The sequence below is a fragment of the Passer domesticus genome, chromosome 18 (assembly GCF_036417665.1).
Source record: "Passer domesticus isolate bPasDom1 chromosome 18, bPasDom1.hap1, whole genome shotgun sequence".
Classification (NCBI taxonomy): Eukaryota; Metazoa; Chordata; class Aves; order Passeriformes; family Passeridae; genus Passer; species Passer domesticus.
The window spans coordinates 787,345-809,620 of record NC_087491.1 but is presented as its reverse complement, the minus strand read 5'-3'; the positions used below and the strand labels follow the sequence as shown (position 1 = coordinate 809,620).

The following is a 22,276-nucleotide window of genomic DNA, read 5'->3' as shown; positions in this document are numbered from 1 at the left end:
GCAAAGAATACCAAAGCCCCAGAGGGTCATTAAAGTCCTTGTGCTGTGTCTGTGCTGCTGAGCTGGGCTGGGTTCCTGGCACAGAGGCAGCTCCTGGAAAGGGCAGCGCTGCAGAGAGACAGCTTTGGCCAGGAGCAGCTCCTGTGCACAGTCCAACAGGGCTGGGGCACTGCCAGGGCAGCTCAGGGACACCAGCAGGGCACAGACAGAGCTGAGAGGGGCTCAGCACTGGCAGGGGCTGGGGGATGTCCCAGAGGGGGCTGTCACAGCTGCACCTCTGTGGCTGCGTCATAGAGGCACAGAGCAGCTATGATGTCAGAAAGAGGCTGTGTGACAGCACAGAGTGGGCTGTGTGAGGTCACAGACTGAGCTATGAGATCACAGATTTTATTGTGTGAGGTCATTGAGCAGCTATGACATCATAGAGGGGACTCTGTGACATCGCACATCAGGCTGTGACATCATGGCATATCTGTATGACACCATAGAGCAGACTGTCAGGTCAAAGTGTGTGCTGTGACATTACAAAGTGGCAGTATGACATTACAGAGAGGGTTTGATGACATCACTGAAGGGCTTGTGACATCACAGAGCTGGCAATTGTTATGAGTTTTGTTTTAATGAAGTTGGGGAAGAATGGGGGTTGCTCGTTGTGGGGGAAGGGAAGCGTCCAGGACTTGGTGGTGGCTGGAAGTGGAGAGTGATTGGAACAGGGCACCGACCAATCACTCGACGCCCTGGGGAAATGATTGGTCCAGAATGAACAGCAGTAAGGACCAATCAAAGCGCCCGAATTCCACCAATCGGTGCGTGGATCCAAAACCCACCAATCCTGGACCAGTGACTGTTATAAAAAGGGGGGTTTTCAGGTCTTTGGGGTTCTTTCGGGTTTGTTCGTGTTGGTGTTCATGTATTTTTGAAAGAACCCAGCGTGTGATGAGCACACTGCTTTTGGAATTTTGAGCTGTTGTGAAAGACCTGGGCTTATCCTGGGTCTTCTATTCTCTTTGACTTATTTTTAATAAATGAGAGCCTGTTTCAACCTCTCTTCTGAAATTTGGCCTTGTTCGAATTTATAACAGCTGTGACAGGACAGGGTAGGGTGTGAGGCTATAGAGCAGACTCTTCCATCATAGAGGGTGGCTCTGTGACATCAGAGAGTGAGTTGTGACATCACCAGATGGCTGTGAAACATCATAGAGCAGGCTGTGACATCACAGAACAGACAGTGACATCACACGGTGATTTTGTGACACCACAGAGTCTTCTGTGACATCACAGAGCAGCTGTATGACATCACAGGGTGAAATCCCAGAGTGGGCTGTGATATAACAGGAGGCTGTGTGACACTACAGGGGCTGTGTTACATTACTGGAAGGCTGTGTGACATCACAGGGGCTGTGTGATATCACAGGAGCTGTGTGAGGTCACTGGGGAGGTCACTCTGCCCCAGGCCCCCCTCACAGTTCCCCCAGAGCAGTCCAACCCTGCTCATGCACAGCGGGGTCCCCTGTCCCCCCGGGTCCCCCCGCCCCCGGCGCCGCAGCCTCCCCCAGAGGATGTTCCATGAGATCGACCCCAGAGCCTGACACGGGGACGGGGGGCCGGGGCCCTGGGGGTGGGACAGGGACCCCCCGGCAGTGTCCCCGTGTCCCCCAGAGCCAGAACCTGGGCCAGGGCTTCTTCACTCTGTTACCAATGAGGGCTTGAGAGCACTGAAAAATCCCTGGCAAGGGATCAGCCAAAACCAGATTTAATATTGAGGGACAGCACCACCAAGTTCTTTGGCAAGAGACACTCTGCTCCTGACGGGATACTTCAGGCACACCAATCAAATGAACAACAACTAGGCCAAACAAAATCTAGGCAGTCAAACGAGAACTGAAGTGTGAACTGTCCCTGTGTGTGTCTGTGTGTGACAAAAGGACAGTGACGGCAAGGACAAAAGGAATACAGCCCAAAAGCTTAACAGAGCTCAAACTTAACAGGACTTAACTTATACCTTAACCTTAATTTCTGCCTTAAACTTCACAATTTAGCAAAAGAACAGCACTTAACACTTTTTAACCTTACTTATAACCTATGATATTGCAATATAACAGTGGAATAACATTAACAATATTTATATCAGCTTATAACTTATATTAAACTTAACAGAAGTACAACTCTTAGCAGCAACTCTTATAACAACTTAGCTTAGACGTCATGACTTAACCTCACTTACAGGCCTGACTGACTCAGCTATCCAAGGCACTCAAGCCCCTCCAAGAGCAGCATTTCTGCCACATTTACACAGCACAGGCACTCCTGTGTGCACACAGACACAAAGAGTCAGTGCAAGGCACCTGTGAGAAATTCCCCTGAGGGCAGGAAATGCTCCCTGTGGATGCTTTGGCATCTCCCCAGCAGGTGAAGGGTTGAGCCTGGAGGAGTGGGGGGATCGGCCCAGGCTCCCTCGTTGTTCAGGATCCCCGAGTGCAGCAAACGGGAGAGCTCCTGGCTCAGAGAGGCCCCACTCAGAGGGAGTCGCTGGCCCAGGAGAGCTCCAAGGGGCTCCTTTTGGAGCGTTGTTTGTAGGGCCCCAAGAGAGGGGCTTCAGTCACAGCAATGGTTCATCCTGGCCACACTTGGCATCAACAGCTTTCTTTGGCAGTGTGAGAACAGGGATGTTGTGCCACTGAGGGAACAAAACCACTTCCCAGGGCTGCTCCTACAGCAACCAGGAGCTGGTTGGGCAGCAGCAGTGCCTGGAGCAGACAGTGTTTGTGCTGAGCTGCAGAGGAGCTGAGCCCAGGGGCTGTTGGCCAAGGCCAAGGCCCAAGGAGCATTTCTCAGCTCACAGCAGCTTACAGGGCCAGATTTTGCTGGTGCCCCATGTCTGAATCCTAATTCAAAGCAGAGCCACGGGTAAGGCTTGGACCCATGTCAAGGAGGTTTCCTAACATATTTTACCCAAGTTCAATTGGATTGTATAATTCATTCTCTCTCCTTTGCCGCTAGCTTGGGGCCTATAAAGAGCACGAAAATCCCAAGCTATTCCCAAGGCTTTCCTAACCTCTTGTACCTCTTCTGCAAGAGAGTGGGAACCTCTATCTGATGACATTCCCAAAGGTACCCCAAATCTAGGTATTACTTGATTCAACAGTATTTTAGCCACTTCCCTAGACTGGTTGGTAAGACATGGGAAGTCTTCCGGCCACCCGGAAAAGGTATCCACCAGATCTAGGAGGGATTTATACCCCCATTTTCTGGGAAATTGAGTAAAATCCATCAGGCACTATTCCCTTGGAACACCTCCAGATTTTATGGCTCTTAGCACTACATTGTGAGCTGTACTACAGTTGTCTTTTTTACAAACTATACACTTTTGGAGTCTTGATTGTACAATCTGAGCCATTTCACACCCAGTTACAGATTTTTGCAAATGTTTCCAAAGTTTTTCAGTACTCCAATGAGTGGCTTTGTGTTTGCAATCCATTTTTTCACACAGGAGTGATTCTGGGACTACTCTTTGCCCAGCTGGGATAACTGTCTAACCCTGTGGATCAAATCACAATTCTACAGTTTCAGTTAATTGACAGTCCCTAGCATTATACTCTGGTTTTTCTAATTGGAGAGGTATCACTGGCAAGGGTATTAAAGATAAAGCTTTGTTTTCTAACATGTCTTTTTCTGCAGCCTCGTTGGCTAAATGTTTCCCCAATTCCAGTTTGGTCTTATCCACTTGGTGTGCTCTGCAATGCCTGATGGCAACTTCCTCTGGTTTCTGGATACTTTCAAGTGTACCCAATATTTGTTTTCCATTTTTGATTGATGTGCCTTGAGAGGTCAAAGGGTCCCTTTCTTTCCAGAAATCCCATGTGCAAATAGCACTCCAAAGGTGTATAATGAATCAGTTCAAATGTTAACTCATTGTCCTCTACTCAATTCCAAAGCTCGGGTGACTGAAATTAGTTCTACCTTCTGGGCTGGAACATCAGAGGGGAGTGGCCCCGATTGGATTACCTCGGGCTGTGGAGTCACTGTGTATCCAGATGTTTGGATAGGAAGATTGAGGGCATGGTCCTGTGAGAGAGCAGCTGCTCCTGCTGCCCGCTCTGCCTTTGGCATCTGATATGCTGCAGGTGTGGCAGCTGCAGCAGGATTTCCTGTGGGAAGAGGCAGCACTGCTGCCATGGCCCTCGACTGCAGGGGCCCTTGGCTGTGCCCCCAGCACAGGAGTGTCACCCACGGTGGGACACAAGGGGAAGGGGAAGGGCATTAGGAGGGAGAGAAACCAGTGTCTAGGGAGTGTGTGAGGGAAATACCAATTGATTTCCTTTTCCTTGAGTAAAGAGTTGCAAGAGCCCTGCTAGAGCTGCTGGTGGCTTGGCCTCTTGCAGGGCTGGGGAGAGCCCTGGGGCCAGGGCCCCTCCTCTTTTTGGGACACCAGGTCTAGCTGGGCAAGCGGCCCCTGTTCCAGCCAGGAGCAGAGGTGCTGTGCCTTCTGCCCTGGGCAGAGGGACCTGCCACTGTCACCAGCTCTTTCCACAGCTGGTCCTGATGCTGGGCCTGCCCTGAAGGGATGGGCACAGGAGGGGAGTGGCTGTGAAACCCAGGGCGGGGCTTTCACATTGCCTGCTCTCAGTGAGTGCCTGGAAATGACAGTTTTCCATCTTCTGCCAACCAAGGCTGCCAGTGTTTCTGTGTTTGTATTAATGAGAAGGGTAGAGTGTGGGCTTGTGGTTTCATGGAGAGCAAAGCGGTGTTTGAATTCAATTGATTTCAATTTTTTCTTTCTTGGTATTTTGTCTGTGAAAAGTCTGAAAATGAAGGACATGTTTTTGGAATCCGCTGTCTCTGACCTCAGTACTCACCAAGTGACCTTTCAGAACCTTGACCTGACTAAGTGAGTGCATGAACTCTTTTAGCTCTTTTTAGAGGGAGAAAATAAACCAAACCCAAACCTGTTTTCTGAATCTTTGGAAAAACTGATTTATCCAAGAAAGTATAATTTGGAATGTACAGATTTTCTGTTCATCATTCATTCAGGTACCTGTGAAGCCAGACCAGCAATGCTCTCTTCAAAGATTGAACACAGCTGATTGACATCAAGTCATTTGAAATTTTGGCCTCAACTTTCAATGATATTTTCAGTATGAGAATTTCCATTTCAGGGAGGAGGAGAATGCATTGGCACAGTTCCATTATGTTGTTTTTTTTTTTTTTTCAACACACAGATTCTCTCATTTCCCCTTGTGTAGCCTTAACCATTAAAGTCAACCATCTGCTTTGGAAATGCAGCTCAAATGTAACTCTTTTTTGCTATTTTGCTTAACTTTTTTTTATGGGCTGAAAATATTCAGTTGTAATTTGTTTTATAGAATTCTTTGTCACTGTGGGATTGGAAAAAATTCACAGAAGTTTCTCCCATCTTAGATTTTAAAATAATTGAAAATGTTATTATAAAGACTATTTGGCAATATTTAATTTTTGCTTCCTGGGTAACTTTATTAAATCTGGACTTTAAAACAAGTGTTACCTACCATTTCAGTTCAATGACAGCAGTTGCTTTTCAGCAGGCTGATTTTCCTGTAGGACTAGCCAAGGAAAGTACCGTAGGAAACTGAGTTTTCCACATTGTTGCAGTGTAGGAATGGTATTCCCCAGTTGAGTGCTCACACTGATACCCCTCAGAGCACGTGCCCCTCACTGACTTCCCCACCACTTTCCCTGTGGCAGGATGGAGAGAAGAGCACAAATAGGTAAAGATCACGGGTTGAGATAAGAACAATTTACTAGAAAGAGCAGTGAAAAAAGAACACAAACGGTAATAACAACACTAAAAGGAGAGTGTACCAGAGGCGAAGGAGTCACACGTGATCGTTCTCCACACAGAACTTGGCACAGCCCGTGACTTGCAGCACACAGGTGGAGGAAGAACAAACCCTTCCATTTGCCCCTGCCACGTGGCAGGTGGTATCCAGTTACCCCAAGGTCCTGGCCGTGCTCCTCCGAGCTGCTGCAAAGATCACCCTCCTGGCCAGATCCAGGACACAGGATCCTTCCTGCGGGTCCTGGCTCTTGCTCTGGGTGACAGACCCCCATGGCATCTGCCCCGGCAAAAGGGACTTGAGGACAACCTCTCACTTACTGACATCAGCCCCTCTGCCCGTGCCCCAGCTCCCTTTTTGCCTCCAGAAATCTTTGAACAGAAGTGGCACTTAAGTACAGCTCTGCACATCCTGAACTGGCAGGAAGGTGACCCACATGTCGCTGTAGGCACATGTGCAGCAAGGACAAAGAAAGTGTTTGAGGGGCTGGCTCTCAAGGCATTCACTCATGCAGTAGGAGCCCTGTTTCTGAGAGGCACAGCCAAGAGTGGAGCAGTCAAGCGTGGAGAAGAGGGGATCTCCTGAGCCAGGGAAACCCTGGGGGAGCAGAGAGACGCAGACACCGGGCAGACCCCAAGTGACACCTGCTGCTGGCACACAGGCACCGCGGGGACACACACACTTTGGGGTGAGCTTGCTGTGCTTTACTGCAGTATGCAGTACACAGGCATTATGTTTCTCAGAAATCATTAAATATGTATAAATTGCTTGAGTCTGCACAGTTAGTTTCTGAGGGTCTAGCTGGGGATCTTTAGAGACCCTGGGTGTTCACTGAGCTGTTGGACTTTTGTTGACCTTTCATTGTGGTCTTCCATATAGTCGTCATTTTCATCTTGGTTATCTGAGCTGCAGAATGTGTTCTTGAAGAAACTGTATTGCTCTGGCTTGGCTTGGGACATAGAGGGTTTCAGAGCTTTCAGAGTTCCACTACCCACTCCTTCCTCCTCAGCTATTTGCAACAATCCCTCACAGACATCCTTTCAAGATTTGTCTTGGAAGTCTCACTTCTAAAACTAATTTTCTTTTCTAGGATAAGAATGTTTGTTATTACAAATATTTGCAAAACATCTCCTGAAAGCTGAAATACAATGAATTATCACACAGAAAAAAATGCAAACAGCAACAATTCCAGCACGGGTTAGAAATACTTCTGTAAGACTTTAAAGGTCTGGTAGCCATGAGGAAAGCCAGTCCCACCTAGAGTGGGGACTTCTAGTCTTCTCCCATTCTTACACTCCTTTTTCTGATTGATGATATGCCAGATTGCTGCATATCAAATCAACAGCATTCTTGTAACAAATCCAGCAACTTGTAACCTTTACTCAGGGCTCAAGGCAGTAGCTGCCTTTAGCACCACGTCTTTTGTTCCAGGAGTACCACCTGTTACTTTCAGGCTCTGTTCAGGGATAACCAGTGACCTCCTTTTTGTGCTGAACCAGACATAATCATGTTGGGCACATAAACTATCACTTTTCTTTCCCATTTATTTTCAAGTATATTCTATCAATCAGGATCATGGTGGTTCCTGCTCCGAGGTGCATTGACCATGCCTTGAGCACATTTTTTAGTTATTTTTTGAGAAATACACCCAAAATACCACAGGGTTCCTTCCTTCGTTCCCATTCTTTGAGCTAAATATGGGGCTACTGTGCAGGGCAAAGGCACTCATGGATGAACAGTGCAAAGGTTTTCATCAAATCTGGTAACTCCAGAGTAGGGGTTGTCATCAATAACCTTTAAAAGGTATGGAAAGGCTATTGGACATTCGAGTCCAGTGTAACAACCTCCATGGATTCCTTTCATGGTTCATACAAAGGCTTTTCCCTAACTGGGGCTCCATAATCAACACAATCCAGTCATTCCCAAAAAGGCACGCAGTTCTTTTACAGATCTGGGCTCTGGTGTTGGACAAATTGCTTCCTCCCTTTGAGTCCCCAGACTACCCTGTCCTTGTGAGTGTGGCAGCCAGGAGATGAGACATGGGTAGATATAGACACAGACTTCAAAACTAACACAAGATATCATTGAAAATGAACTTTGGATGGTAATATTCAACACATTTTAAACAACATGCTTTATTACTTCTCCCTGTAATGCCTGGACAACTTATGGCTGGCACTTATTTTTGTTGCCAGCTGACTGAAATCTGGAATAAAACTGGGTATGGGGGAAATGACAACAAAACCATCATAAATTGAATATAAAATGTTTTTCTACATGTGTCAATAACTTCAATGGCCACTTGCAGTCAGCACAAATGTCAGCCTGTGATTGTGATCAGAGCCAGAGCTGGCTGTTCCATGTCAGCTCCTCCTGCAGAGGCTGTGGGGGCCTGGGCATGCTGCTGGCTTGTTTCCTTTTAGGGGACTGGGATGAGGAAAGGTCGGGGGGTTTTGTCAAAGAGATGATGTTTTAGTGACCGTGTACGTGCTGGAAGCCTCACAGACTGACGGGCCCAGGACAGGAGCGCCTAGTGCTGGGAGGGCTGCACCTTGCTGCCCTGGTGAGAGGAGTTAAGCTGCTCCTTCGCCTCCAAGAGAGCCAAGTGCAGCACTTTAGTGCAGAAACCCTTCACTAGGCCTGGTTTGCACAGCTGCAGCACCTGGGGTTGGTGGAGTGCCCCTTTCTGCACTTGGAAATGGGCTGATTCAGTCATGGGCCAGGGCAGGGCATTCCCCACCTGTGCCCATTGTGAATTCCCTCTGCCCCAACTGTGACGCGTCCCACTCCTCAGTGACATCCCGCCCAGCCTGGAACATGGAACTCCCTGTTTCCAAGGGCACGTGGCCATTGTCACCGGCACACGGCAGGACCGCTCAGACCCTTCGGCGGCTGCAGCCAGAGCGGAGGTGTCAGAGCGACAGCGAGTGTTGTTCCAGATTTGGTGGTTCCAGCACTCGTTGTTCAAGAGGCCGATCCACACACTGAGTGGAGGTAATTATTTACAGTTCTGGGCAGAAAGGGGGGGCTCAGGGGCAAATTCACAAAGCTGGCACCACAAGAACCAGAGTGTCTTAGTATTTATACAATTGAGCAAAGAAAGTAATTAGTGTTCATTGATTGAAAGTCTCCTAGTTCTCTTCATAATTAGTATTCTGTCTACTGTTAGGTAATTTCCTCTAACTTCTCATGCCCAATAGTCTGCATGCTCAGTCTCCCCCTTATTCACAGTGAGGGATTTCTTGAGTGGGTGGCCATGGTCTGCCCCTGCTGGAATGGCCTTTTACCCTGTCACAGCTGATTCAGCACAGTTGCTGTGTTGGCTTTATCAGTTTGTTCCTTTTCTCAGGTGTTCTGCCAAATGTCCTTGTGTCCATAAATCCTGCATTCTTTGTGTCCACCATCAGAGGTGCATCCTTCTTCCCAAGCCTTGCTAACCTCCCCTGTGTCTGAGGTCACTGAAGGCTGCTAAGCCCTACACCTCACCAAGGCAATTGAGCCAACAAGTAACCTGCCTTTCAAAGGCCGGGCCATCCCTTTGAGCTTGGTGGCTGCTTCTTGTTTCATGGGGGTGATCTCCCTTCTTCTTGACAAGCCTGGAAAGCCACCAAGGCCAAACATCCAGGAACACATTTTGCTAAGAAGGATTTTGCATTTTGCAGACTTTGCAGCAGGATCAGTGTCTGTGGCAGCGGGAGCAGCCGAGGCAGAGCGGGATGGCGGAGCTGCGGGCCTGGGCAGGATCCAGTGTGTTCTGCAGGGCCCCAGCGCGCGCTGCGTCCCGCAGGGCCCCCAGCAGCACTGCCGTGCCCGTCAGGGTGACCCAGAGGCCCCAGGACCAAGAGGTGAGGGGCAGCTGTGGGGCTCTGCGGGCTGGCAGCAGGTGGGGGCTTGGCCATCGTGTTGGTGTCAGGTGCTGCTGAGCCCGCGGGACCTGTTGGGCAGGGCTGGGGCCCCACGGCTGCTCCAGGGCCCCTTGGAGCTGCTGCCCGGGTGGGAGCCACTCACAGGGATGACCCGCAGGAGGTGCCAGTGGATGTGGGAGGTTCTCTGATGGATGTGGCACTCAGGGATGACACTGAGGAGGTGCCAGTGAAAGTCACATGTTCTCCATGCTGGGACACTTGGGAAATTCATGCCTGGGCATGGCTCTTGGCCAAAATGCATGGATTTCTCATTGTTCCACGTTTGTACTGCACTCACCAAACATGTCAGGGTAAAGGAAACTCTCTAACAGTATTTTCTAGTATTAGGAGGAGGTATTAGTATATTCCCAGCTGTGATGCCTAGTGGAGAACTCCAGCCACATGCACATCATTTTCAAAGCTTTTCCACTCTTTGATACAGTTTTAGCAAACATAAAATTAACTTTCATTGGTTCTAAATTTCAGTTCCACTAAATAATATTCTGTCTTCTATTTGGTATTGATGTCTCCTTCCACACACTAATTAGTCCACGTTTTCCAGTCCATTTATCATAACTTTTTAGATTTTATCTCAGCCAGTTGTGCCTTCAGAATGAAGCAGTTGGATGGCAGCAGTTGTTTTTGTTAAAAAATGTACTTAGGCTGAAAAACATTTTACAGATTTTTAAACTCCACTGGAATGTGACACATTCTGTACTAAATGATGAGATCAGCCAAGTAACCCAAATTTTGGTATATCTGACTTACCAAGGAGAAACTCTTTCCGCTTCACAGCTATGCAAAATTGCATCGAGAGCTGAGGAAAAGGGAGAGGGTTTTCATGCCTCTTGAGAGTCAAAATTCACCTCATGCAGGTGAAATTCTTCTTGGAGCTGACTTCAGGATGTACTTCCATAGTGCCAAATAAATCCCAGTGTCGGGTCCTGCCCCGAATTCTTAATCTTTTTGTGAGCCACTCTCACCTGGATTGTTAGCTGAGCACTGACCAGTTCAACTGTACTCAAGCACTTGATTTCAAGAGAAGCCTGTGCCTATAAATTCCAGCAATTGGGAAAGGATGACTTGCTACTTGAAGGCTTGGCTGCATTAGAGGCTAAGTGAGGGTCACTCTTTCAGGGTATTTTTGTATCTGGCTGCTTTCAGAGGGAGAACTGTGTCAGAGCAGCCCTTTTGAGTGATGGGACAGCAAACCTTTGCAAGTGCAGCTCTTGTTTAAAATGAAGGGCCTTGTTAATCAGCAGTAATGGAGAGTAGGCTGAAGATTTTACAGAAAATTTCTTCTTCCTTTTAGCCAAATGCCAGCGAGGTGTCGCACAATGGAAGTGCACAGGATATCAAATTGTATAACTCACTTGGAGGTATGGCTGCCTTTCATATTTTGCTCAATGTCTGTAAGATTTTCACCTTGGCAATTCATTTTTGCAGCATATTTTTGGGAGACGGAATCTCTTGTGTTCAGAGCTCTCAGCTGGAGGTGGTTTGGCCTCAGGTCAGCCTTGCAGTCTCTTGTCAGTTCATTCAGGCACTGGTTTGTTTTCCCCTGAGAAACCTGCCAGTCCTTCCTTGTTCCCATACACCTTGATGGTCTGGAATTTGGAGCATGGATGTCATGGTTTGGACCCCCACCGTGTACCTAATTTCACTGCCTTGGTAGCTAATGTTTTGGTTTTGCAGTACCTAGGCACTGCCATTATCCATTAAATTTAATTGGAAATTGAAAGAAAATGACCTTGAGGAAGTCGCACAGAGAATTTCATAAGGTCAATATGGGAAACTCTGCTTGATTTAATTTGTTGTCTTGGTCATTAATAAGTCAGTGTTGCCACAATACTGTGTTGGGTTCTTTTCAAGGAAATTGGAAGGAAGGCATTGATGTCATCTTCCCAGCAGATTCCATCACTTCCCACAAAGCACAATGTGCTTAGGGGCTGCCATTTGTTGTTAACCTGTTCTGAGTGCTGTTTCCCCAAGGAGCCTGGCTCCAGGCAGACACCAGGTGCACATTCCCCTTGCAGGCACTCTGTGGTGCTGCCTGCAGCAGTGAGCTGAGCCAGGTACAGTGTCATGATTTGGCTCGGAAATGTGTTTTTGGAAAGGTCTAAGTCGGGCCAATCCGTGGCCAAATTCAAAATTGGCATGTGATGTGGCCACTAAGGTTCTGGATACGCCTCTGAGAACACACGGGGGTTAAAAGCAGGAGATTCCCAGAGAACTTCCTCTTTGGGAATCCGGCGTTGGTGAGTAGAGTCTGGCCTCTCCCCTGCCCAGCTGCGTCTGGGTGGGGGAGGGGGAGGCCATGACAGGGAGGAGGCCGGGAGCCCCAGAAGGTGCAGAGGTGGAGGAGAACATGCAGGGGTGGAAGAGACTTAGGATGTTTGGGCAGCCCCCCCCCGGAGAGAGGGATAGAAATTGTGCTGGCAGTTCAGCCGGCCAGAAGCGGGGGATGCGTTGAGAGAGAGGTGCCCGGCAGCTGTGGGAGTCCTTGGGCAGGCAAAAGTGAAAATTTTAACCCCTTTTTAGACTAATAGAAACCTTACAAATACTGAATCCTCCTGAATCAGGATGAGGTGAGAGAGAGAGATGAGAGATGAAATGGGCAAGTGTGAGAAAAGCTGGAAGAGGAGAGAAGAGTCCTGAGTGGAAGAGATGATAGAGTGGCCTTGGGCTGGACTCTTTCTTGTATAGCCATGGACAGACCCGTGTTTTTTCCCTGTGACCCAGAGACTTTATTTAGGGGGAGGCAACACCCGAGAGTCAAGAGTGAAGCAGCAGCGTGAACAGAAACCGCTGAAGGGGGTGTGAGATGCCCTCTGTCTCCACGGAGAGGAAGATCTCTGCTCATGAGACCCCTCGGTCCCAGGGGGTGAAATCTGGGGGGGACGGGTGTCCCGAAGCTGAGACTGTTCACAAGGCCCCTCGGCCCCAGGGGGTGAAATTTGGGGGGGACTGGTGTCCCAAAGTTGAGAGACTGCTGCTTCTGGAAGTGGGTAGAACATCTTTAAACGGGGAGCCCTAAAAGCAGTCCTGGCCCGTGTTCAGTGGTGAGAGCACTGGACATGGCGGGGGGGGGGGAAAGTCACGAGGGCCGATGTTCTCTGGGTGGGGCCATGGATGATGCGGAAGCACAGGAGGTTTTAATTGTGCTTCCGGGGGAGGCCCATGAGGCAAGGGGGGACTCCTCTCTCCCTGATGGATTTGAGGGTTGATAATTTGAGGGGTGGTGAATCGATAGAGAAAAGGGAGGAGGAAGGTATCTGGAAGGTTTTTATTTTTAGCTTGGTATGTGTTCCTTTTTAGATTTTGTAATAAATAAAGTGTTGTGTTTTTCCCTCCATCCCCGAATGGGAGCCTGCTTTGTTCTGTTCCCGGGTCACATCTCACAGCAACCATTTTAGAAATATACCCTTCATGGAGGCCCTGGCATTGTGCCAGGGTCAAACCATGACATACAGCCAGCTGCCCTGAGAAGAACAGGCTCTCACCTGGCTGTGGCTGCGGTCACCTGCCTGCAGGGACATCCCTGCCCCTGCACGCGCAGCTCTTGCTCTGCCTTAGCCTAGTGCAGAGCATTTTAAGGCATCACCCTTGGTGGCTTTTTGGAGAGACAACACTAAACTTCTGAATTTCTCATTCAGGACATTCTGTTTCACATGTGAATGAAGATTTGTGTGATTCTTGGTGGTGGTCTACGTAAATCCTAAGGGAATATTTAACATTCAGTAACTGGGTGTGAAGGCTGGCAATAGTGAGTCAGTTGTGGAACTTGGGGCCACTTCTGCTTTGGGCTGGCACAGAGAATCTCAGGTGGGACATGTCTGATTGCTGGTAGGGTACAGGGTTCCTTTGCAATATGATCCATTCAGTACCAGTTTGGGACTGGTCTTTGTCACAGAATCAGTGAATATGCCGAGTTGAAACAGAATCACTGAAGGATATTCAAGATCAGCTCTGTCCCCTGGAATATCCATCATCATTTAAAATCAACTTTTTTGCCTTCTCCCAGCTTCCCATTTGACACTTCTTTTTCTTTTTTCCTTTCCTTTGGGAAAACAAGATGATGTGAGAAGAGCCAAAGCAAATGCTTCATGTCCTGCCCCTGGGAAAAAGAGAACAAAGGCCATGAAGCCTGCAGAGAGTGAACAGAATCCTTGCAGTGCTGTTTATCGCCGGCCCTTCAGGAACAGGGTGATTCATTTGCTTGCTCTGAGGACTTACAAGAAGCCAGAGTTACTTGCTCGCTTGCAGAGAGATGGAGTCATGCAAAAGGACAAGGGCACCCTTGGGAAGATCCTTCAGCAGGTGAGATTGTGGAAAAATAGATGTCAGCAATTTTTCCACCACACTAATATTTTGTTCCTAATTGTCACTTGTTATTCCACTGTTTCAATCAGATAGTAATGAGGAAGTTAGGAAATGCTCCCTGTTAAGTTTTTCCATCAAGTTCATCCAGAGGTCTCAAGCTGCAAGCCCATGTGACAAAAAGAAAGGAAACTTCAAACCTTTTGGGCATTGTTGTTTTGCTAGAATAGCTGGTAATGAGTAACACTTTGTAATGCTGCTGCTCCTCATGCCTTATTCCTTCCCCTGTCTTTTCCCTGCATTGTTTAACTGCTTCATGGAGTAACTTCACAGGGGTTCCTTGACTGGGGGAAATGGTTTGTCATGGCACTTAAAAGTTCCTGGGATAAGTTGCAGAGCAGAGAAATTCAGGAACTGCAGAGGCCAGTATCTCATTTGAATAGAGTTGGAGGCCCATCAAGGGCACTTGGCTTCTGCTGGGATTTGTGGGGATTGCCTTCCAGGAAATATTGTTCCAGACAAATCTTCCATGATAGAGGTTGTAGCCAAACTTTGAGCAGAGGGTTTCTTTGCTGTCACGTGGATTAAATCTCCATCTTTTGGAGATTTAAAAGTCTTTTGGAACCTAATCAAGGGAGGAAAACTCAACATGGCTACACTTTCAGTTGATCCCACAGTGACTTTTAAGAACTCATTTCTTGAACCTGTGAAGTTTGTTGTTGGGTTGCCCAGGGCAGTGCCAGGGTTTTTTCACCCTGAAGACATTCACAATATTATGAGAGCCATGTTCTGCCATCTCAGCTGAAGTAGTCCATTTAGACTTCAAGTTGATTATAAATTTTCAATGCCCAGCCCCTTAGAAGGTAAAGGATGAAAACATTTCTCCTATTCCATTGCAATGTTTGAGGAGAGTGCCTTGGAGGCAATGTGCTGGATGAGGTGTGAACTGCCTCAGGGTCTGCATTCTGAAAGGGCTGTGTGAGCAGCCCTGCACCCTGAAATGCCCTGCTCAGGCTTTTGTGGACATCAGAGCAAGTGGGGGTTTATGTTGTATAAATCTCAAATGGGCAGTGTGAGCTTGCTGAGATCTGGTACACACACTTGCCTCCCTTCCAACACAACCTGAGTTCTACTTCTAGGAAGTGAATCCCTGATTCTGGGTATCTTTGTTACTTTTATATTTTTTACATCTGTGGAGAAATGTACATCAACACAGACCCGTATTATAAATGTCTACCACGTTTTCAAGGAGAAAAATCAAAGTTGTGACAGATGGTGGCAGTGTATTAGATGAGTTATTCAGCGTGTTGCAGGGATCAGATTGATGGAGACTTTCCAATGGGCTTTTCTATTGAACTCTGAGCAGGTGTCAGGTGATGAAGTCTGAACCAGCACTTTTGATATCAATGCTCTTGAGGTTTTACTCTATCATTTTACCTTTATAAGTAGACTTTGTATTTGTCTTGAGGAAGGTATGAACCACATTTCTTTTCAAAGGAATCATCAAGGCATGTGCACGACCTTCTCATGGCAGGACTTTGCTGGAATGAAGTCTGGCCCTGCCACATGAAGAGGGACTCTGAGCCTCACTCCCTCTCCTTACACATTGTGGCACTAAATGTTTTCAAATGAACGCTTGCTAGATCTGAATGGAGATGCTTGGTTGTTTCCAATTGGTGAAACATTAGTATGGCTTAAAACTCATGTGATAGAGGAATAATTCAGCTTTGTGCAAAAAGACATTGTTGAGTTCAAAACAGCTGTTCAGGAACAATCATATTTCTGTAGTTTGCATAGAGCAACCATAATGAAGACTTGTTTTCTCAAATGTCTGCCCATAGGTAGCCAAGTGGAATCCAAAGGAGAATTCCTTCAGTCTGAAGAAACATCTATTTCACACCCTTCAGACTGATTGGCCTGGCTACACTGACATAGACAGACAGAATTTGAAGTTAATACTTTCTGGGTAAGTTCAGTCTTTGGGAGAAAAGGAAAAAAAGGCTCTGGATATGAAGCCAAGATTCTTAGAATATGCTGAGGTAGCAGGGACCTGCCAGGATCCTGGTGCTGCACAGGACACCATGAGAATCACACCCTGTACCCAAGAGAGTTGTCCAAACACTTCTGGAAGCCTTTCTGCAGTGACCACTGGCCTGGGGAATTTGTTGCAGTGCTCGAGCACCCTCTGGGCCATGAATGTTTTCATGATATCCTGCCTAAAGCTCCCTGAACTCAGCTTCATGCTGGTTCTTTGAGTCCTGAACTGAAGGTCTGTTTTCCTTGCATGGAAACAACTATGACAGTTGATATTTAGGCTTTTTAACATGAACTATTGGATCATCCATACAGAAAATCAGCTCCATCTCAGAACACCACTAACACCAGCCAAGAGACATCTCTGGGACCTTCTGAGAGAGACGATCCAGCAAGACCTGCTCAGGTATTTTGTGCATTTTTAACATTCTGGACTGTATGGTCAATTTTAGCAGACTTGCTGGTGGTGTAAAAGCTGTGATGTGAATGTGCAGGACCTTCCCTTTCGGGAAAGACTTTGATGGAGCTGCTGAATGGGAATGTCTTTCTCCCAAAGCATTTTAGCTCCAGACTTGAAGTAGGACTTGCTAAGTGCTAAGATGAGAAAGGAGGGATGAGATAGAGCCTGTATTTACCTGCAGTTTACTTGCTGGTTGGAATGCTCTTTTTAGTTAAGAAAGATGTGTTTTCAACCTTGGCCAGTTCAGAAATGCTGCCTTTTCAGAATGGGAGCAAAAGCTGACCCTGCTCATAGGTTCATGAAGGAATTATGTTGTTATTGTTGCAGAAACGGCCTCTGGCTTCCGACTTGACCAGTCCTGTGGCGAGCAAGAAGAGGAGAATTGGTCACTGGCCCAGTCATGTCCAGGCAGCAGCTGGTGGCCTCTTTTCTTCCTTCCTTTTGTCTTCCACATCTCTTTATCCTTTGGACATGTCTCCAAGTGTTGTCTTCGTTTCCCCCTGCACCCATGTCGTACAACAAACAGAGAAATTTCATCTTTCTACCATCCCAGCACCTGTCAGGGTGGAAAAGGAGATCCCCAATTCAAATGGGAAAACAAATGAACTGGGGAGGCTGAAGCAGTTGCAGCCCTTGGATTTCGATGAAGGTATTAATGTGCTGGTTTCCCTGACTCCTGTGTGCATAACTGTGGTGTAAAATTTTGTTATTAAGTGAAGATTAATAACCCAAATTAAGGTGCAAGTGCCACCCTTTTCTACAGTCAACAGTAAAAATATTATTGAACAGGAAATGCAAAACTAGGCAGACAGAAAGAAATAAGAGAAGAGAGGCAGGGTGAGGGGAAGAGAGAGACATTCAGCAGGAAGATATCATCCCCACATGGGCCCTCTGTCATCCAGCCAGTCCTTCCTCATCCTTGGTCTTCTCGGTGGTGGGGGTTCCCAAGTCTCTCTGGAGGTACCACCTTTCTACTGACCAAGATTGGGGTATCCACAGGGTGGTCACAGCTGTCCCTACATCTTGGGCTAGAAGCCATGGAAGCAGTGATTTTCCACAGTCTCGGCAGTTTATGGAAATACCAAAAGCTGCAAAAGCTACAAAAACCTATAAAACCTGGGCTGTGGTTTCCTGCAGTTCTACTTTGAACTACACTGTGAATTCTTTTTTATGCCAGCTGCAGAATTTCTTTCTTCAAAAGCTGTGGAAGTGGTACAGACTGAAATCAACATTGAAAAGCTAAACAAAAATGCATAAAGAACACTTGATTTCTGATGACAGGGACACAGCCAGTAGGGCAGAGTTCAGTTGCTTTGTTAAATCTGTGGCTTGTCTCTTTTGGAGGTTGACCTTGCAGATTCCAAGTTGGGTTTGGTGTGGAGGCAGGTTTAGAGTGTGCAGATGCCTCTTGCAAGTGCTGGTGTGCTTGTAGAGACAGGTGCTTTGAGATGGTCTTCCCACATTTCTTCTGGACATGCACACGGTACCTGCAAACCTTGGGATGCCTTTGAAGGATTTCTGCTTGAATCCATAAACACATGAGCAGCTTTTATCAGGAGGCAGTAACAAAATTCTGCCCAGCTGGTGAAGGAAAAATCTGTTCTGTGTTTCAAGTTGGGGCTTAGGCTGAAGCTTTTCTGTGGACTGAGCCATGAGAGCAAATGCACTTTTGGAAATGAAATGCTCACAGCAAAGGCAAGTTGTATTGAACATGCTCTGACTACTGGTATTTCTGTCCACTTTTATTACCACTTCTACACTTCCTTTTATACTTCTGCTATACCATGTAATAGTTTGAACACTAAAATCAACAAAAGCAAGTGGAATGTGACACGAACAGCTCTTTCCTCAAGATTTAAAGCTCAGGTGGCCTAAAGGTTGGCAAGAATGGCTGAGTTTGAACATGATTCGTTTGGGCCCCTGGAATTGGCAGGGAATTGAGGATAAAAACATGATGTGAGAAGAACTCAGCTTCCTTCTTCATTTCTTGTTAGAACCTCAATGTTGGTCTCTCTCAAGCTGTTGTCTTTTGTGAAGCTGCATCTGTTGCTGCAAGAATTGAATGGCTCTGCAGATGACACCTCATGCTTTATATTTGAGAAAAGCTGAGCTGGGGCTAACACTGTGGGAATGCACAACCTGTAGGATAAAGTGGCCATTCCCTCTTTCTAAACCCCAGGACAGGCTACTGTGGAGAAGGACTTGTGTGCCTTATTAATAAATGTTGTTGCTTCTTCTGAACAATTTATTGTGAAAAGAAAGCACCGAAGGACTTTTTCAAGACTGTCCAATGGGGATCCTTTGGCCTTTTAATGATCTCCTGATGAAGAGTGTCAAAATTCTGCTTTTCTGCAGGAACAAGAACAGATCCTTCCATTGCCTCCACATGCTCTGCAACAAGCAACCAAGCAGACTACTTGAGGTGAGTCAAATAGCAATTCACTGTCACCCCTCTCAGTGGGAGGCAGTCTCCATCTCTTTGCTGTGCTGAAAGGATGAGGTTGAGCAGGTTTTGTTGGGCCTCCAAGGCTCAGAGCAGAGATGAACACCGAGGTGGGTTAGGCCCGGACGGGCCCTCCCTTCCTGCAGTGCAGCTGCACAGTCTCAGCTGCAGCAGTGCTGCTGCATCCCCTCATGGCATCTGCAGGAGGGGAGGGAGAAGTGTGTGTGTGGTATAAAGCCCTGGAAACTACTCGCAGCTTGTGTCAGGGCAGTGGTGTTGGCAGGGGCAGCCAGGCCTCCTGCAGCTCTGGGGCTCTGGGGCAGCTGCGGCCTTTGGAGCAGGCGCGGCAGGGCCCCGGCTCACATTGCTCCGGGACCGCCCAAAATGTGGAAAGGCATCTGTGGTTTTCTTTTCAAAATTATCCTGTATATTAATCAGGTGTATCAGGCCTGGCATGCATCCTTGGCACAGGATGTTGTCTGTCCTGCTACTGAATTTTAACTTGTTAGCAATTTATTGCGTGTCAATATTAATCTCAGGGTGGTTTGAAGGAATTGATCCGATGTGGAGCGAGTTTTTGTCATCCAATAAGAACCAGACCTTCAGGCCCAGAGGAGCAGAAGCATTGGGGTGAGAGTGCTGGGAAGTGGCATCTATTATTCTCATTGCCACTTCATCTTGGATTTGTATCATGAGCTTGATAAACCTCACACCTGCTGATTTGAGGGAGAAGGGAATGAAGAAGGTTTGACCTCCCATCAGTGGCTTTAAGCATTAATGAGTTTTGGCCTCCTTAGGACCTGATGTGCTTTGGGTATTTCTTCTTGTAGTTTCTGACTTGACTAGAGTTTGTTTTTATGGCTTTGTTTCCTTTTGTGTGTTAGAAATGCCTCTGTTCCCAGGTCAGTGATGTAACTGCTGTCCACTATCAAATATTATCATTAACTCTGCTTTGCCCTTAGACAGGCAAGAATGTAGCTCAAAAGTCCAACTCTGTGCACTCAACTCCATTAATACATTCCTTTACAAAAATATTTTGCAAATGAATTTTCACAGTCATATGTAACTTAATTAAGTTTTTCCAGCATAGGAAGAGATTATAATTTAGTTATGTTTCTTCTCTTCCTGAAGCTGCTGTGTTTGTTTTTCCTTTGACATTTGAAATGAAGACTCATAATTTCTAAATGTGCTCCTGCTCATGAAGGAAACCTCTACAATGTCAGCGATTAGTAACTAGAAATGGGCCACATAGAAATGTGGCAGATTCCCAGAGTTACCTGACCACATTCTCTTCATGCACACGAGCTTGAAAGTAGAAACTGTCAGTCCCAGAGCCACTGACTCAAAGCTTGGGTGTCTGTGTTTGACATTACCCTGTGCTTCGTGTCAAATTATATGTGTGTTTTATGGAATTGAAACACACTCAAATATTATCTTAGAATTCACTCAGAGAAAAATGGTCTCATCTTTTCCTTTAGAAAATATGGAGCCATTGTCTCCTTGGAGCAACGCCAGCGCTACAAGGATGACTTCAATGCAGCGTATGAGGAATATCGGAATTTATATTTTAAGATTGACAAGACCATCAAGAAATTCAGACAATTTCAGGAGCAATGGAAGTCTCTGACTCCAGGCTCCAAAGCTTATCAGGTAAAGAAGGATAAAACCATGAAGACTGTGCTTTTTCATATCAGTGTTTTGGATTCCCTGGAGCTGCTCAGTAAGACAGAGGGAAACGGTGGAACTGGCAAATATGCTCAGACACTGCTTGGGCTGGGTCTGATTTTGGCAAGACCCTGCCCAAAAGCCCCGGTTTGAGCTGTCTATGAAGAAACAGTTGCCTATGAGAGGTGTCCCAATGAGAGTCTTAGAGCATGGGCTGCTTCTGTTGCCTATTGAGAGGCTTAAGTACAGATCTTGGGTGATGCTCGGAGATGGTGATTTGTTTTGCAAACTTCCCAGAAGAGTGGTGGCTCACAGAGAAGAAAATCTCTAGAATCAGACTGAGTGTACTTTTACTATTTTACCAAAGTTTGCATTTTAAGGTGGTAGTGAAACATTCTGATTGTTTTTTTTGGTTATGGGTTTTTTTTCCCTTGAAGATGCTGCATCATCGAATCCTAGCAGATTATCAGCAGTTACAACAGGTACGTGTGACACCACACCTGCAGGGCCATGGCAACTGCTGAGTCTGCCTCAGGGCTTTCTTAAAGCAAAGGACATCAGATTCTAAACTCTGCAGAAGTGTTTGCATGCCCTGATTTTCTTTTGCTTTCTCCTTCACAGGGTAGCCCCAGCTACTCTGAAATGAGGAGCAGGTGCCAGTACCTCCACAAAAAGGTGGCCCATATTCAGAGCTGCATTTCTGAATTTGACCAGCAGTGAGTGGAGTACTGGCACCAGACATCTGCTTCAGCCTGGTGAAATCTGTGACATCTGGATTTTTTATTTCAATGAGAAGATTAGGTTTTTAGGATTATTTAAGTTAGTACACATTCATAGGCTATGTTAGCACTTTGGAGTAGATTATTTCTTAAAAATGTAGGATTAGTTCAAAGAAGTTTAGTAAGTTTAAGAAGTTGAAAGATGATAGTATTGACTATTAACAATAAAGAAATGTCACTAATGGTAATTCCTTCTCTCATTGTTGCTTGTATCATATTTGGATTGGATTTCTTCTGGTCACTTGTTTTCTTCAAGTCCTAACTTTGTTCACTGAAATAAATTGATCAGTAGAGGGCACTACCTCTACTATGAAGTTGTGCTCATTTTAAGAAAAGATTGTGGCAAATGGACATTCTTTATGATATTATAGAATTCTTTATGGTTCTTGTTAATTCAAACTCCTTACCTAAAGTGGTGGAAGGTCTAGAAGTTTGTACAACCCTGTCCCCAAATGACCTTGCTGTGGAGGGTTGCAGAGGAGCTCACATGGGCTGCTCTAAGCTGTCAGCTAAAGCAGCTCCCAGGACTGCTTGTAAATCATGGTCTCCCCTTGTCAGTGAGCAGAGCAATATCCAGTTCTTTTGCAAGTGGTATGTTAAACACATTTACAAGTGTTGGAGGCAAGGTCCTTCAATGTGTTTTAAAGAGAAGTTGGGTTCAAGTGTCCCTATGTAAACACTGTCCCTTTTTTAGCACTTTCAAAACTAGTCTGTAACAACAATCAGTCTTTCAAGAGAGACACAGATGTTGATTCCTGCACAGACCTATGGGGATTTTGAAGACTAGACATTTTCCTAAGTTTTCTGCCATTTATTTATTTATTCAGCAGACAAAGTGAAGATGTTACCAACAATGC

The 22,276-nt window shown here is 46.5% G+C and overlaps 1 protein-coding gene across 3 annotated transcripts; it reads left to right on the top strand.

The window, feature by feature from the left end:
- Positions 1 to 11,050: 11,050 nt before the first annotated feature.
- LOC135283148 (RNA polymerase II elongation factor ELL2-like) lies at positions 11,051 to 21,832 on the top strand. Of its 3 annotated transcripts, XM_064393656.1 has the most exons (9): positions 11,051 to 11,097; positions 13,794 to 14,038; positions 15,880 to 16,004; positions 16,388 to 16,478; positions 16,860 to 17,181; positions 18,888 to 18,954; positions 20,454 to 20,625; positions 21,078 to 21,122; positions 21,262 to 21,832. In XM_064393656.1, the coding sequence occupies exons 2-9, from the start codon at positions 13,859 to 13,861 to the stop codon at positions 21,358 to 21,360; spliced, it is 1,101 nt and encodes a 366-aa protein (XP_064249726.1). In that variant the 5' UTR covers positions 11,051 to 11,097; positions 13,794 to 13,858; the 3' UTR covers positions 21,361 to 21,832. The 3 variants fall into 3 exon arrangements, 2 of the variants coding, with proteins under 2 accessions (XP_064249726.1, XP_064249725.1); XR_010349016.1 differs by having other exon boundaries at positions 20,454 to 21,122; positions 21,262 to 21,349; XM_064393655.1 differs by having other exon boundaries at positions 20,454 to 21,832.
- Positions 21,833 to 22,276: the final 444 nt, after the last annotated feature.

Excerpts from the sequence above, each read along its gene's own strand:
- LOC135283148 (XM_064393655.1), top strand. The coding sequence starts at position 13,859 with ATGAAGCCTGCAGAGAGTGAACAGAATCCTTGCAGTGCTGTTTATCGC. Across the intron at positions 14,039-15,879 it reads TTGGGAAGATCCTTCAGCAG|GTAGCCAAGTGGAATCCAAA; the intron begins GTGAGATTGTGG and ends GTCTGCCCATAG. Across the intron at positions 16,005-16,387 it reads TTGAAGTTAATACTTTCTGG|AAAATCAGCTCCATCTCAGA; the intron begins GTAAGTTCAGTC and ends TCATCCATACAG.